The 17,144-nt window shown below is 48.4% G+C and overlaps 1 protein-coding gene across 11 annotated transcripts in view; it reads left to right on the top strand.

The window, feature by feature from the left end:
• Nucleotides 1-17,144, top strand: part of DIP2C (disco interacting protein 2 homolog C) — a 446,223-nt gene that overhangs the window by 11,028 nt on the left and 418,051 nt on the right. For 2 of the 11 annotated variants that reach the window (XM_045820043.1, XM_045820038.1), the window contains exon 1: nucleotides 10,523-10,616. The exons of the other annotated variants lie outside the window; for them this stretch is intronic. In XM_045820043.1, the coding sequence (XP_045675999.1) occupies nucleotides 10,526-10,616 (91 nt within the window). In that variant the 5' untranslated portion in view covers nucleotides 10,523-10,525. Of the gene's footprint in view, nucleotides 1-10,522; nucleotides 10,617-17,144 lie in introns of those variants that run through there. 11 annotated transcript variants of the gene reach the window in all.

Here is a 17,144-nt window from a genome sequence, read left to right as displayed (position 1 = left end):
TAGAACATCCACCTGCATTCTCACGAGTGTGTACCCTCCCTGTTTCCTGATTATCCGTGTTGGCATCGGACTTTTTAATCCATGTATCTGAGTTGAAAATTACAAATGTGCGCATTCGTGTGTGACGTCTTTTCCTGCCACGTGGGCCTTCTGAATGTTGCTCTTGGACAGTGCAGCTTCCCATGCGCTCAGTCAGAAAGCACGTCGCTGCTCCCCAGTAAAGACAGATGTTCCAGCATCGGGAACCTCGAAGACTTTTTCCGTTACAGCAAGTAAACAGACCCCAGAACAAAGATGGCTTTGTGTGCTCTGCGTTTGCCATGAACTTTGTTGAGAAAGTGGAGCGAGTGTTTCCCCACATCCTGCAGCAGCAGTTAAGCAGAAAACATGGAGTATTAAATTCTGTCATCAGATCGTTTTGCATATTTACGGTTGCACCTGTTCTGGAGGCTGGGAAAGCCGCTCCATATTGGCCTAGCTAGGGCCACTGCTGTCAGAATTCATGGAAACAATACCATTTTCCAGTTAAAGCATTTTAAATCTAAAGGTGCCCCTTGTTTGCATAACAACCCAATTTTTAAGAAAGACACAATTCAACTTTCAGTGGATTGTGTTAATTTGGTTATCTGTGGCTAGATCATTACACAGTGTTGTGAATTAATCTTATTTTTTGATTTATCCTCATAGTAGAGAGCATTCTAGAAGATCAACCAGAGGCTCAGACGAAAACGTTAACATTGTTACTCGTAACTTAGACTGACTCTTGGTTTTTATTAAATGATAGCCATAATCATATATTTAATTTCCATTTTTCACTTTGTTCTAAATTCTACGTTCCTTCTTCATCACTGTTTCTCCCATGTTCTTTTTTTCTTGCCCCATCCTTCCTTCTATTTTCTTCTTTTTAATTCCGAGACCCTCGGTGCACGGTGTGTGGGGTTCCTGACAGTGTGGATCTTTTATGACCACGGAAAGGACTTCTTCTATTGGTCAAGACAGCTTAAACTGATTTCAGTTGCCCACCTGTCACCTGTTTTTTGGATGGTCTATGGACACTTTTAACCCTTTTTCTGTGGGGTTTTGGCTACCTCTTCTTTGCTCTACCCATGACTGCTCCAGCCCATGAATGCGTATGCTCTGCACACGTGTTTCATCATGCAAGGCAGTTAAACAGAGCTCTGGAAGTAAGTCCCACACTGCCACATAAGTACCCTTCCCTGGCATTTGAGTGTGGATTGTTTTGTTTCTGTGAATGACCCTGAGGATCCTGGCCTTTGGGAGCCCCTCACATTGAAGTGGAAATAAAATATAAAATCAATTATGCTATTATTACACCTCATGGAGCAGATAACAAAGATGCTTTAATCTGAACAGCAGCTGAGATGAGAACACATTAGGTTTGGATGTGGATGCCCTTTTGACAGAAGCAGCTGGCTTTTGTCATACCCTGCAAGCTGTGCTTGCACTGTGCTCTGTTTTATACTTAGAATTTCTGTGATACCTGAGGGAGATGTTTGCTAATTTTAAGGGAGTAAACTACTCTAGTAATAGAAATGCTCTCCGGAGATTTAAATTGGATAGGTTTGCCATACTGTTTGTTGTTTACTATTTTATTTATTTATTTATTTAAAGATTTTATTTACTTATTTTTAGAGAGGGAAGGGAGGGAGAAAGAGAGAGAGAGAGAGAGTCATCAATGTGTGGTTGCTGCGGGCCGTGGCCTGCAACCCAGGCATGTGCCCTGACTGGGAATCGAACCTGCGATGCTTTGTTTTGCAGCCTGTGCTCAGCTTTGGTTTGCAGCCTGTGCTCAATCTACTGAGCTATGCCAGCCAGGGCTTGTTGTTTACTATTTATTTTTTAAAATAATTTATTTATTTATTTTTAGACAGAGGGGAAGGGAGGGAGAAAGAGAGGGAGAGAAACATCAATGTGTGGTTGCTTCTCATGCTCTACCCAATGGGGACCTGACTTGGCCCGCAACCCAGGCAAGTGCCCTGACTGGGAATTGAACCAACGACTCTCTGATTCACAGGCCAGCTCTACCCACTGAACCACACCAGCCAGGGCTGTTGTTTACTATTTAATCCTCAGGAGAGTTGATGGGTAAGTAGCTGAATGTGCCCACCGCTGCGTTAGTGTGCATGCAGGTGGAAGTGTGCAGGTGCACACTCATCTCCAAGTGAAATCAGAACAATTCCATGTGATTCCAAAGTTAGGTGGAGGTTGCTTTTGCCTTCTGAGAGCTTTTGGACTGTCTTCCCTTTCCTCAAGCACTTATTTCATTAGTTGTTTTTGAGTGCGGCCCTGTATTCCATGCTGTGGGAGTGGTGGCAGTCGGTTTTACCGTCCAGAAGGAGCTGGGACACATGCCTGTGGGGAAGTTCCATACAGATGGAAAAGACAAACTATTGTGGAGCGCCCACCTTGACTGCATGTGGAATTCGGTGCCAGATGAGCGACTCAGCAGGGAGAGCTCTGAGTTTAGAGGAAGGAGCGGCTGGGTGAAGGAGGGGGCTCAGCATGCTTGCTGGGTGGCCAGGGCCCTGGGCCTTTGCAGAGGGGCAGAGACCGGCTGTGTGGGGGGGTGGCACGTCACTCAGTGTGGCCGGGCAGTGCTGTCTGTGGCTCCTGTGTTCTGGGTGAGACCCTAGTGCCCCCGGCGGGCTGGCTGTGGGCTGAGGTGTGGGGCCTGGGACATTGAACTTCATAGGACGATGGCATCTGGGTCTTCCGTAGTTTTCAGAGGCACATGTGAGTGGTCGGGGCTTTTCTCTGTTTTCATCTCTGTGTCTGTCCTTATCCAGTGGAGCGACTGTATAAGGGTTGACTTATAACTTTGACACTGTGGTAACAGAGTAGAAAGTGGAGTCCTGATTATGAGGCTCTAACCTTGGAGATGACCTTATTCAGCCTTTCCACTTTTCGAGCAAGTTTATGGAAGCAGGAGGTGCAGGGACTTGCCAAAGATCACCAGTCAGCGGCAGAACCAGGCAACAGTCTCCTCTCTCTGCTGTCCTCTCTCCGTAACAGAATTTGCTTCCTTGTAGGTGCTTCAGGGTAGGGGGTGGGGGTGGCCGTGGGGGTCAGGGGTGGGGAAGGTGAGGTAGGGGGAGGCTGGGGGTTGAGTATTATTAACACAGAGTGTCTACTCTTCAGGATTTCAGTGTGTGTTCTGTGTGTGTGCTGTGTGCTCTGTGTGCACAAAGCGGGGTCCACACCGCCTTCCTCCTGTCCTGCAAGGTTTAGGTCATGAAGCTGCAGTGTGGGGGTATTGGGCTGCATTGGAGGAGCTGCACCCTGTGAAGCTCCCACCCTGAGCTCTGTCCTCCCCACACCCTGCACCCCCCACCCCAGTGCGTTGGCCTCTCCCCTCCAGACAGACACCTGTGGAGCTTGCATTTACCTTCGCCCCCAGTTTCCTCTTCTTTCTACGGACTTTGGGACCTTCAGACCTTCCCTGCAGGGTTTGTGTTGGTCACTGATGACTCGGCCCTGTGTTGACCAGTGATGGGTTGAGTGGGTGCGGGGAGGTGGTTGTCTGACCTCAGGGACACTGGGTCATCTGCAACGCTCCCTCTGAGGAAGGTGTCAGAGAGTGTCCCACCTCCGTTCCCTGGAAGGCAGCCCTCCTCCCCAGTTCCCCTTCCACACTCTCTCCTCAGCCACTTGACCCCGGGGCAGCAGGGTGTGCTGTGACCACGGGGAGAGTGGAAACCTTCAGTCATCTGGGCCGTGGGAGAAAGACCTATTTTCTAAAATCAGAGAACATCTCCTTTGTCTGTCTGCCTTTTAGTTAGGATGAGGATGCTGTGTGTTTCAAGTTTCCCTCTTTCTAGGAAAGAAGGAGTCTTTTTCGTGGCGTTGCTGTTGACTTCCTGTATTGTTCGCAGCGTGAGTGTCTGTGGGCGGCCTCTGCCTTGCAGCCAGGTCTGCCTTTCAGGTAAGGTGGCCAAGGGGTCCCTAGTGAGAGTGAGGACCCGGCTGCGGGCAGGGGCAATGCTGGCCTGACAGGTGAGGCATTTAGCTTAGTACTATTTGATAGACAAATATTTTTAAGCCTATAAGATGAAAAAGGGCAGTAAGTGACTTAGAAACCTCTCCACAGAGGACCATTGGCAATGGGCATAGCCTCTGACTACCCTCCCGTTCCCACCCATCTTTCCTCCCCAGCTTTCCCTGGGCCTTTGCCTGGATCCCCCACTGCCTCTGCCACAGTCTTGTGCACCCCTTAGGCTCGCCTGCCCTAGGACTCTGCTGCTCGGTGCTGGGCCCTGTCTTTCTAAATGCCTGAATATTTATTTATCAGCCGAGGCTAGTAAAAGTGGGTCCCCGTGCAAATGTAAGTCACCTGCCTCACGCCTCAGAGCCGTCATTTTGTCACACATACGTATCCAATAATCGGACAGCATTCTTTGTGAGAAACTTGCTTATTGCAGGACATTGTACATTATGATCGAACTTTTGTGAGCAGGAAGTTGGGCTGTGCACAGAGGGCGCCCGGAAACTGTGGCTGGAGTCCTTTGGGAGAGACAGGGCTGAGGGCATCCTCCCTCCCCCTGACATGTTTCCATGTGTATCTTTAGACAATGCTTTTGCATTGCAGTGGAGTGAAAATTGTGATTGACGGCATAAAGTCCTCCGAAATAATAGTGAAAATGTTGGTAGTGTAAACCAAGACAATGGTTGGTCCTTACAAACAAATTATTTTTATTCAAACAGATTTTTCCTGCTTCTCTTCCCATGACCAAGACAGTCTGTACTCTTCCCCACCTGACTTTTCCTTCTGGACTCTTCCCCAGGGGCTGAGCCCTGCACGTGCTTCCAGCGAGGGGAGTGCAGTGCTGTCGGGTGCTGTGTCTGGGGTGGGCGCCCGTGGCAGTTTCTGGGGGAATTCCTCTCTCCTGGTTGGCTTCGGGAGCATGATGGCCCTGGCCGTGCACTTCACAAAACCACCTTCCCCTGGCCACCGGCCCCCTGCCCAAACCCCACCGGTGGGGCACACTGGGCTCAGCACACATCCCCAGTGGCCGCCTGCAGAAAGCCAGTTCAGTTGTCGCTGTCATTGCGCTTGAATCTTGGAACAGGTGTGGGCAGACACTCGGGCCACCACACGGACCTTGGCTCTGTTTTACCACCTGTTTCTTCTTTCTTGACAGGTAGAAACTTGGCCGTTTATTGCATTCACCTGGGACACTGATTCCTCGTCCCCCAGGCTGCCTTCAGAATCACAGTCTGGGGTGGCGTGGTGTCCCTAGGTGGTTCCAGTGCAGCTGGCCAGTCTTTGGGACCCAGTGGCTTCTCCCACTCATTTGAAGTTTAATCATATATTTCTTTGTAAAGTGTATTGGGGTGGAAAAGAAGTAGGAGGCAGGAAATTCCGGTTTAGTCCTGACTCACTGGCTCTGTGCGCTCGGGTATTGTGGGCATTTGGGTGTAGATAATGGTGCCCTGTGCTTTACGCTCAGCTCTCCCCGTAGGCGCTAACATAATGATTGTTCCTAGAAGGCCAGTTTGAAGAAAACTGAAATTTGGAATTACATTTCGTGAACTTTTCCTATTTGAAAGGGAGGAATGCTGGGAGCTGACGGGCTCTGTCACCGCCACGGCACTGCTGGGGCGCACAGCGGCAGTGATCCCCCTTCTCCACAGGCCTGCCTTCCTTGGGAGCGGTGAGTCCTTGAAAGCGCAGGCCTGGTAGAAACGCTAAGTGAAGACTGGACCCTCTGCAGGGGAAGGAAAAGGGTTCTGCAGGGGACTTCCAGCTGGTTATTTACGGTGTCAGAAGGCTGCTTCCAGGGCTGTGTGAGTCCCATATAAGAAGATCTATGGCATGTTCCTGGCCGTGGGTCCTACAAGAAGGAACCTCAGCTCTGTTTTTGTTTCAGTTGCCTGCACTTTGCCTGGCTGCGTGACCGATGGCTGTTGTGAAAGCTGTTGCAGAGGGAAGCCCCATCAGGCCCCTGCTCGGGGCTGTGGTGTCCACGGGGCAGCATTTCACGTGGGGGGTGAAAACACAGACTGGGCAGGACTTCCCTTAGTGAGATCTCAGAATCTCCCCGACAACTGCATATGTGGTTTTTTCTTTTGAAGAGCTAACTCATACACAAGAGTTTATTTAGAGTTTATATGAAGTTTGTGGAATTGTTAAAAATATTTTCCTAACTAGATGATATCATTGGACTCGTACAATTACAAATCTTGTTTTAGATTGCGTTATCATTTATTTACTCCTTTTGTTCTTTTGGTTAAAAAGTACAGTTTAGCTAAAGAACGAAGTTAAAAATGAAATCAAAGTCAGAAATATACAACATCTAAGCAGTTAAAATAAATATATGTAAACTTTATAAGTCATCCATGCTGAAAAAGGAGATAAAAATAAAAATCGAGAGGACCCAGTGGTGCAGAAATGCTACGATTGTTTCCTCTTGTGTCCAGGAAACCTACATCTCTGAACCTCTGTGTTTTCTTTTTAAAGGTCAGCATCCTCCAGGTGGTCACCAGAGGCCGGGCGGGGGTGGGGAGATGTTAGTCAAAGGTCACACGCTTGCAGTTAGAAGATGGAAAACTGCTGGGGATGATGTACAGTGTGGTGACTACATTTGGTCAGTCAGTGTTACATACACTGAATGTTGCTGAGAGGAACATTGTCACCACAAAGAGCTAATTAACATGTCCATCATCTCCCAAGTTTATCTTGATCTCGGTGACCATTTCACAGTGTAGATGTACAGAAACATCACCGTGCTGCACAAAGCCACGCAGGCCTGTAGGTCAGGTCTCTCAGTCTCAGGCTCCCAGACCCTCTGTGGAGGGGGCGTCCTCTGCATCATACGACCTTTGGTGTCATTGCACTTCTACCCCTTAGATGCCTTCTGTGACACAGTGAGACCTACAAGTTGGCATTACTGATTATTAGCTGTTGCTAGTTTTTGCAATTCTAGTTGTGTGATGGAAACATGGCTCGATGTCAATGTTTGGGTGAACAGGTCTCCTCTCAGCATCTGCATCAACCTGTCCAGGCCAAAATCGGTGCACATCTTGGTTTTACTGAAGTGAAACCCTCTCGATGCTCGCGCCCTGAAGTGTGTGCACAGTTGTGTGGCATACTGGCTACAGTGCGTCTGCAACCTGTGTGCCAAGGCCCTCTGATCTGCTGCTGGGGTGCAGGGCTGTTTCATAAAGAGATTTCCGGGGTAGGGGGAGACTTTATAAAGACTTGTGATCTCCCCACCCCTCAAACCACCCTTTTAGTTAGGGAGGGGTTTCCCACGTGCCTTTGCTCTCCATCTGTGGAGGGGTGGGTGGCAGGCGCTATCCTTTGTGTGATGGCCTCAAAAGCCTGGTCCTTCCATTCAGTGCCCCTAAAGCAGTGCTTTTCTTGTATCAGTTTGGTTGCTTTCTTGCATTCATAGCCAAGTTTTCCACTTTACTTACCCTGGGACTCAAGGTGGATATAGAATTACAGCAAAAACTTAGCCATGCCTAGTGCAGGGAGAGGCCTGCCCCGGTTCCTGCCACCTCCCCTGCTCACCTCTCGGAGGGCAGGGCAGTGTAGGCTCGTTCGCCACCTGCCCAAGAGGGCTGGGGAGGCTTAACAGTGTTTCCTGAGCAGGAAAACCCATTTGTCTGAGGCAATGAGAATCGTTGTACTCAGTTAACTGGCGAGGCCCCTGCTAGGAACCATGAAGGTGGTGCATGGACCCCTCAGCACAGAGCGCAGACACGGATACTCCCCATCTCCTCGTGGGAGCCCAGGTGTCTTCTCAGAGTGTGCATCTCTGATTTGGGTCTGTGACCACTTTCTCGCCTACACCACAGCTGTGACACGTAATCAGTATCCATCACTGCTGGTTTTGATTTCTCTAAATAAGCAAACACTTGGGAGATGACCTGAGTTTAGAGTCTTGGATTTAAAATGTTGTTTTTTTTATTATTATTTTTAAAGATTTTATTTATTTATTTTTAGACAGGGGAAGGGAGGGAGAAAGAGAGAGAAGCATCAATGTGTGGTTGCTTCTCATGTGGCCCCCATTGGGGACCTGGCCAGCAACCCAGGCATGTGCCCTGACTGGGAATTGAACCTACAACCCTTTGGTTTGCAGCCTGCGGCTCAATCCACTGAACTACGCCAGCCAGGGCTAAAACATTTATTATTATCTCCCATAGTATTTTCATTGTTTTGCCCACACCTAATTTGAAAGCAAAATTATTTTTAATTAAAAAATTAATTTTTTCCCATATCAACTCTGCAAAACATTCCACTTTGTTTTTGTGGAATCATTTACTCTCTTTTTGAAGTCATATTTTATTGGCTTAAATAGTCTGTTACAGGTACAACTGGCCCAAACAGGTTTAGGAGCAAACACACCTGTTTCCTCACCAGCTGCTGAGAAGGAGCATGGGCCAAGCGAGTGTGTGAGCAGACTTTAGCTGCATTGGCATCCCCGGGCCTGCTGCAGGGAGAGGCTGGAGACACTGCTTGAGGGGATGGGGGTGGAGGGGAGTCTCCAATCACAATGGAGTCTCCACGCTCATGAGCCCTTGTTTTTCAGCAGTTCAATTTTTCTGGCACCGTCACAATTATCAGGAGAGTTTTGTTTGAAACAATGTATTGGGTTGGCCAAAAGTCGTGTAGTTTTTTCTATACCTTGGCTCTAGTCGTGCTTAGTTGTCTTTAACTCATTTGAAACAATTTTGTTAGATTGTATTGTGACAGCTGTCATATCAACGTGCATTTAAAAACAAACTTACCAAAATTTGTGAATTTTTGTGCAGCCATTTTAGTATTGAAAATGGAAGACAATACACATTTTTGGCATATTATGCTTTATTATTTCAAAAAAGGTATAAGTGCAATTGAAAGGCAAAAAAAAAAAAGACTTGTTCAGTGTGTGGAGAAGGTGCTGTGACTGATCAAACATGTCAAAAGTGGTTTGTGAGGTTCTTGGTGTTAATTGACATTTTGGCCAAATAATTCCTTGCTGTGGGGCTGTCTTATGCATTGGAAGCCCTGGCCTCTACCCACTAGAAGCCAGTAGTGGGAGATAGCTGATATACTCGAAGTATCCAAATCAATAAAGTTATTCATGAAAATGAAAAATGTGTCTTTTACAGTAAATACTAAACAGACTTTTTGGCCAACCCAATACATTCAATTAAAACTTAAAAGAGTGCATGGATATTCCGTACAGCTCTTGCAGGATGAACTGGGGCCTTGGAGTGAATGCAGGCATGCTGCTTACAGCCTCTGTGGGTGGTGGAATATGTGTGCATGTAACTTAGGCCGGAACTTGGATGTCTTCAACTGTCAGGTTATTTGGGACCCAAGAGGATTCTTGGAGGGGGTCATGCGCATCATGATCCAGGCGGTGCTTCTGATGGGCAGCATGCTGGGGGCCAGGAGAGGCCCAGGTGAGCCCACGCGCTGTTCCTCAGTGCCACACAGGGGGGTGGTGCATGTCTGAGCGTCCAGGTGGGAGGACGAAAGAGAAGAAAGTGTGTGTGTTTTAGAGAGAAACCAGATGAACTGAGGAGCCTTAGTAACCTGTTTTGGGAGACGCAGGAAGAGAGGATGGAGGTTTGAGCCTGGGCAGCTGAGGTCTGTTGGGGATAAGGAGAAGCAAGTCTGGAAGGAGGATGGGGTCACTTCAGACTTTGAGATGCCCTGGACGCCATATGAGCTCAGTTTGGAAACAGGGAGTGGTGCTCGGGGAACCATCTGGACTGGGTGGGTTTGGAGCAGGCTGCACGGAAGTGCGGTTGAGTAGCCAGGGTGGCTGAAAGCCGCAGGTGGGAAGCCAGGAGGACAAAGGATGGTGCTCCTTTAGATGTTTGTGAAGCAGTCGGGCAAGAGAGAGAAGGCCTGGATGGTGCAGTTCTTCAGAGCCCAGAGAAGAAAGGTTCTTTTCAGATCTTTTTCCCAGATCTTGTTGAAACTAGGCGGCAGGACTCAGGAGCATTGCCTGGGAGGCACTGATACCTGAAAAGAGCAGTCAGGTTGGAGGGTGAGGGTGATGTCACTTCCCTTGGGAGGTGCTGTGGGGAGACAGCTAGCATGGCGGGGAGGCGGTGAGCAGCATTCCTGCAGATGAGGATGCAGGGAGTGGCCGAAATGCATGGAAGAGTGAGGACCAGTGGAGCCAGGTCTCCTCGGATGGACAGTCTTGCCCTTCCGTATCCGTGAATTGCTGTTATTCCGAGTTCCCAGAGTAGTCTGCTTCATTCAGAACAAAGGAAGGTTCTGAAGGGCCCTTAAAGCTGGAATGTGCCTGCCTATGCTTTTCAGAACGCCGTACACTTTGATTCTGGTTTATTGTGGATGACTAACTCCAAGCATGGCTCCCGTCGAAGTCTACAGAGCGACCTGCCAGCGCCAGGGTCCCCACAGTGTCTCCCCACGGCCCAGTGTTTGGAAGGAGGCACCTGCAGTTGGGAGTGTGTCACTCCTGGGTCGTCTGATTTCCTGTGCGCACGGTGACTTCTGCCTGTGGTTCTGAACCAGCAGCGTCCAGTGGGGAGCCATATGCGCCTTGCGTTCCTGTTGTGTCTGCGTTTAGCTTCTGCCTTTATTCAGTCCTGTGCATGTCTTTCATCTCTGCTAATAAGTGACAAACGTAAGTGAGCAGTCAAACCTACAATGCAGGCTTTAACTCACACTCAGTGCTCCAAATGGACTCTGGAGGACGGGATCCAGGGAGGGGAGAAGAAGACCCCCTGCAGGGGACACTTGACCCCTGGGGCTGCGGGGGAGCCCGTGCTGGGGGTGGGCTAAGCGTGAGAAAGGCAGAATTTTTGCAAATGGACAATGGAACGTCCGCATGGAAAATGAAATCTTGGAGCTTTGTGAGATTATTTGATTTATGACTATATCATCATCATCATCATCCTGATAAGGGAGTTGGGGGTGAATGTAGTTGAAAGAACCAAGAGAGGCTGTGAAAAACGCTGGGGCTGTCACTTGTATTCTGGTTCTGGGGTTTGTTTTCTGTTTTTGGTTAGGTGTTTTTTAGCGCTTGGGGTATGGCGTTTGGAACACTATATTTTTGTGATGTGTTAGCTGTGAAGTTAGATTCCTAGAAATCGGCTGTGGGAGCTCCTGGCCGTGCTGTCTGTGTGTGTGATGCTGGAACGCCTGTTAGTGACACTTCATTGCTGGTGTTTGAGGGACACCTGACTTCGGAGGCCGTGAGATGTGGCTTTCCCTATAGTCGGACATGGTTTAGCATCGTTAGAGTCTCACACAAGCGTTCATGTTCTCATGTCCCTTGTAAAGCAGACACACATTTTAGAAGTTGTCCTTTCTTTCCCTTGTCTACAACTCTGTCTTTCATTTTCTTTCAGGGCAGCTTCATAAAATAGGGAGCTAGGAATGCAGTCTTCATTCTGGACACAGAAGGGACGAGCCAGGCTAACCCGTGTGTCTGATGGCATCACGTGTTTCTCGCGCGTGAGGGACCTCGTGACTCTCAGTTTTGTACCTTCCCCAGAGAACACTTTCCTCTCTCTCTGGTGCATCTGCTGTGGTATTACTTCCGAGGACTCTTTCTTTGCCTTCAATTTTGGGAACTATGACTTAGTTTCTGGGATGATAAAAGGGTCGTGAAAGGGCATGGAAGAAACAGGCAGGAAGGGAAGGATTATCTCATGATTTTAGTCAGAAGGAAATCACTGAGACAAAAAGAAAAAACTTTCTAAGAGGGTCGGACCTCAGGAAGTTACATTGAATGAGTGACCCCATGTCACACAGCCCCTTTTACATAATTGTTGTTACTGGGGTAACGCAGAGAATGGGGACATTCAGTGAGTTCAGAACACACATCTTTGCAACTTGGACTGCAATCAGCAGCATTAGTTGAAGTTTGAGAGAAGAGGGTCTTGATGAGGCCTCATTGTTTGAAATCAAGACATGGGCAGCAAAGTAGGCTCACTAATTTCAAGAGGGTACATTTGGGGGAATGTACCCCTTTTATAGAATTGAATGATTGGGTTCCTATGAGTGTGTATGTGTGTCACATGTGTGTATGAGTGTGTACGTGCGTGCGTGCATGTGTACATGTGTGTATGCATTTCTGGGCATATGTGCATGTGTTTGTGCAAATGTACACCTGTGTTTCTGGATATATGTGTGTGGCTGTGTGTGCATATGTGCGTGTAGGTGTGTGGATAGTTCGTGACGTCCTCTGTGGGAGGGTATGCCGCTGAACAGCCTCTGCCCAGAGCCATCAGTTTGTCCTTTGGGGGGATTGCAAACAGCCCACCACTGGGTAGAGGTGCTGGAAGGTATATAGAGTGTAAATGCCTGCATCGTGGGAGTTCATTTTAAATGGCTGCAGAGGCGTCACAGGCATGGTAATAAAAGTGACATCAATGCCTCCTTGTTAGAAGCTTTGTGAACAATTGCTGGACCCGTGAGAGAAGAGGCTGCTCAGAATACAGGCAGGTTAGTGGTGGCGTTCTCCTGGGAGGCCTGGTTAATGGTTAGGGTTTCCGGTAACAAACATGCTGTGTGAACTTTCTCGGGCCTGAAGTATCACTCACACTATGCCAAGTTAATGACGCCAGGGTTTTGATTTCTTCCTTGTTCTCCTGTTGACTTAGGCCAGCGCTGGGTCAGCAGCTCTCAGGTCCATTTTTCTTTTCTCTCGGTAAACCCAGAACATTCGCATCACTTACCTGGCCTGTGTGAAAACCTGACTTTTCCCTTCCTAGACCAGCCGTGGTCAGTAGCACCTACGGCTGCTTTCTCCTTGGCCTCTTTGAGGAAGAGTTGCGCACTGGCTTCCCTTGCTGTTCCAGAGTTGCTGTGTGCTTGCCGCCCGGTGCTCGCAGACAAGAGTCTGATTATCCTCCTGTCACACCCTCGACACGGGGTGGGGCCCACACAGGGTGGGGCTGTGGCTGTGAGATGCTGCTGCCATGCCGATGATGGCCTCACTTTTCCTCACTGAAAACCCAGAAACTGCAAAAGCCTTGTGAAACAGTGCAGAGAAGCCTGGCCATAAGAAATGGTTAATCATGTAAGATAGGTAATAGCACAGGTTCTAGTGAAATGTGAATTTACAGAATAATGCACGTTATCATTTAAAAAATGCGAATCATATTTGAATATTGAACCTAAAAGGAACTCAGAAACTAGACACTGTGGCAGTATAATTGGTGATACTCCAGTATGCTGTAGTAGAGCAGGGTAGAGCGCAGTGCAGTATAGAATAGAAGGAGTAGTACACAAGAGGTTGTGGTAGCATGATACAGCACTATGTAGTGTAGTACGGTATAGCGTAGTACAGCACTGTGTAGTGTGGAGTAGGATGGTGTGACACAGCACTATGTAGTGTAGAACTGTGTAGCATAGTATGGCACCGCATAGTGCAGAGTAGGACAACACAGTACAGCACAGTAGAGTGTAGAACAGCATTGCAGGTTACAACACTGAGTATAGCATAGAATAGTATAAGTACCTGGTAGCAGTGTGCAGAATCGCATCTTACCTCTTCCCCTCGCTTTCTTTTGTTTACTAAGAGAATTAATATTGAGAGGGATGAGGAATCGAAGGTCATCTACTCTTCGTCTTGGCACTGTTTAATTACTTCTCGGGGCTCATCGATGGCCCCTGTTCACTGAGAGTGTTCTGTGTGGCGGTCTGTGCCCGTCTGTGTATGACAAGAAATCATGTGTAATTAGTTACATCCTGCCTGGCATGTGTCATCTGCTTGGTGCATTTTAGCTGTTATTAATATTTTAATTATTTTTTTAGAATACTTTCCCTCATTTGAAAAAAGGCACAGAATACATTTTTTAAAAAGGCACAGAATACATATCATATAATGTAGAAACTGAGCCTTTCTATGTGGACTTTTATTTTAACAAAAATACAAGTTTATTGGGGAAAACCCACTGGTACTCAGAATGCTGGCTCCTTAGATGTTCTGGGCTGTGAGTGACTTTACTTGTGTAACTGAGTATGGAAAGGACTTCCAGTATTTTGTCTTTCCTCCCATCTTTCATCTGGCCGTCTTTTCAGAGAAATCCCTAGTTGTCAGGAAGGTCCTGGCTGGCAGGGGATGCAGATGGCAGCTGCGAAGGGAGGAAGCACGAGGCACAGCACGTGGAGGGGCTGCCCGTGTCCCTGCAGCTCCTTTTCGGGGGACCTTGGCCTCCTCGGGCAGAGAGTGACTGAGCCAGCCAGAATGAGGTGGTCTGGAGAGGCAGCCGTGTCCCTGACTGAAGACACCCGTGTTCAGGTGCCTGCTGACCCAGACAGGACTGCAGGGTGTCCCGACCAGGTAGGAGCATGACAGCATGTCCTCTGAGCGGTGCCTGCTTTCATCCTTTCTGAAGCCCTTCATGACTTTCAACTTTGGTTTCTCAAGTCAAAGAACAATTTAGAGTATCCTTTGAGTTGCCTTGGCCTGAACAGTTTAAGTCATTGATTACTGAGGGCCCTAAGTCCCCATCTCTGTGGACGCCTTTCTGTTCTCTGAGGAAGTATGTTCTCTTGACATTTCTGAATTGGGAAATTTTGGGCATAGAATCATGACTTTTGTTTTAATTTGTAACATGATTACTCCAACGGACTCAAGTCAGAGTTCATATAAAGCATCGATTGCAAGGGTGTAGGGTGGTCAGCCCCTTGTGTGATTCCAAAGGACCAGGGAATGGACATACTTTGCCTTAAATCCCACTCGTCCCTCAAAGGCCCAGCTGGCTTCGAAGTCCCCTTTGATGTGTTTCATGTTTCGGGTCACTTTTAATTGTCATTAAGCAGTTTAGATCTTGATGCACAGAAGATGTGGAACCCTCAGAAGGCAGGAATTTACCTCTTCCTGTGGCATCCTGTCTGGTGTCCTGGGCAGCTGTAGGGACTCAGAATATGCTTGCTGACTGGCGATTCCTGTAGTGTTTGAGGGAAGCTTCCTCCTGTTCCAATGCAGCTGTCCATGCGGGGAGCCCGCTGCTGGTTTCTGCAGGGGCCTGGAATGAAGAAGGAATCCGCAGAGGGAGTGGCGGGGCACTTGGAATTTCTCAGAGGTCTTGGGCTTCAGGGATGTTCCTCAGTTAAGAGCTCACAGTCCCAAAATTAATCTGCCTCCCTCCCCAATAAAATGGGTAATGCAGTTTCTGTCCTCTCACCTTGATTATATGGCACTTGCACATCGTACATGTCATCTTGCTTTTCTGTTGGCTCAGGACTGTTAGTTGGGAGATTTATGGATAAGGCTCAAGATGGTTTGATAACATGCTTCTCAGGTATATTCTTGCAAAACTGTCTCACAGCCAAAATACTATATTTGAAAAAGGCCTTTTTTAGGGAGCATCTCAGCATCGTGGAGACACAGGCCTTTGTGCAAAAGGACGCTGGACCTTAGCCCACTGCTGTCTCAGGACATCGAGGTTTATTAATGAACTTTTGTGGGAATTGCTTATTTGCCAAGTACATTGGGAATTTTTTCTCCACTAGGGCTTTTTAGGATGTGATGACTGCAGGAAAGCTGGTGGCTGCTTGAGGTTTGCCCAGTCAGCAGACGTGTGTATGGCTGACGGCAGTGGTCCTTCTGCACAAAAACCACCTGCCGTCTGAACCCTCATCCGCTCAGCCTTCCCACTCCCAGTCCTCTGCCAGGGCACTGCCCAGCCAGATCACTCTCTGCGATGTCTGTTCTGTAGGAAAATGCATCCACATTCCAAGGGCTCCCACAATGAATGTCTGGACCTTGACTGTGTGAGCACAGTTGCTGGAGAGGAGTTCAGGCTGCATCCGAATTTGAGAGAAAGTCCCCTGAGCTCCCAGAGCTGGGTGACTTTGGATCTCCCGGTGGGAAGTGGGAAGAGGGGTTGGGTCAGTGAGCAAGGGCCTTTGCATCTCTATCTTCTTCTTTTTTTTTTTTAAGATTATATTTATTTATTTTTCGAGACAAGGGAAGGGAGGGGGAAAGAGAGGGAGACATCAAGGTGTGGTTGCCCTTCACGTGCCCCCTCCTGGGGCTTGGCCTAGACTTGGAATTGAACCGGCAACCCTTCGGTTTGCAGGCCAGCACTCAGTCCACTGAGCCATACCAGCCAGGGCTCTTTTTCCTTTAATTAAACAAGGTCCAGAGAAGCAGTAGCTCAAGGTTATGACCCACCTATCAGAGTTGGAGGGACACGTGGGCCTCTGCCTCGCATCAACACAGGGACGCCCATCCCTGTCAGGTGGAACTCTGTCCTCATATCACTCTCATTTTTTTTTTATGTCCTGGCTTCCCATCCGTCAGGAGTCAAATGCTCTGAGTGGCCAGTGCCATCCTGGCCTAGCTATTTGGGTTAAAACCAGACAAACTGCAGGCATGCATCACAGAACGTGTTAACTATATCCACTCAGCTGCCACTTCAGGAAATGACAAGGGCCGTGCACATTGCCTAGTAGACAGTGTGGTGTTGGCATTTTGAATCTTAACATTTTTGTTGGAAAATTTTAGTCTCTAGACATCCAGATGTTGTCTTCTAACCATAAATGAGTGGTTTCAATATGAGGAAACATGAATGATGGTTCTTAGTGACATGCAACCAAGTACTTACATCACGAATCTGGAAATATTTAGCCTCAAATGGAGAGGCTAAGGCTGTGTCCCTGCCCACCATGGGGGGCACCTCTCTGGAGCTGGGACTGAAGGTTCGAGGGCAAGGTTTTGGATATTCAGCTTACCTGCAAATGAGAGGGTACCACAAACCATTTGTAACAGAAGAAAGGAATTGCATGGCTATAAAAAGTGAAGCATTGATTGTGAGTGCCGCTGGAAAAGCCCCTACCCAGGGTTTTGATTGGTCCCTAAATTAATCTTTTGTGGATTTTACCACCTGTGGTGAGGGAAGGAATGGCCCAGGTAGATTTCCTCACGACCTCAGGCCAGCACAGCAGGGGCACTGAGCTCCTGCCAGGCTCCACACCCACCTGCCTGCCGTCCACAGATGTCAGGGAGGGACAAAGGCGCGGCCACCGGCAGGTGAGGGAGAAGTCAGGGAGCCTGAAGGGCTGGGGGATGCTGAACCTCGCGGAGGAGGCTGGGGTGACTTTGATTTGTATGTGGGTCTCCCAGGGGGTGGGCTGTCTTGAGGGGCGGTTTGGGGCTCTGCCTGGTACTAGATGGGCTTGATTTGTTAGGAAA

This window comes from Phyllostomus hastatus, unplaced genomic scaffold (genome assembly GCF_019186645.2).
Source record: "Phyllostomus hastatus isolate PE091 unplaced genomic scaffold, TTU_PhHast_1.1 phas_scaffold_39, whole genome shotgun sequence".
In the NCBI taxonomy this organism is placed as follows: Eukaryota; Metazoa; Chordata; class Mammalia; order Chiroptera; family Phyllostomidae; genus Phyllostomus; species Phyllostomus hastatus.
The sequence above is the reverse complement of the archived record's forward strand: the minus strand, read 5'-3'. Positions and strand labels throughout refer to the sequence as shown.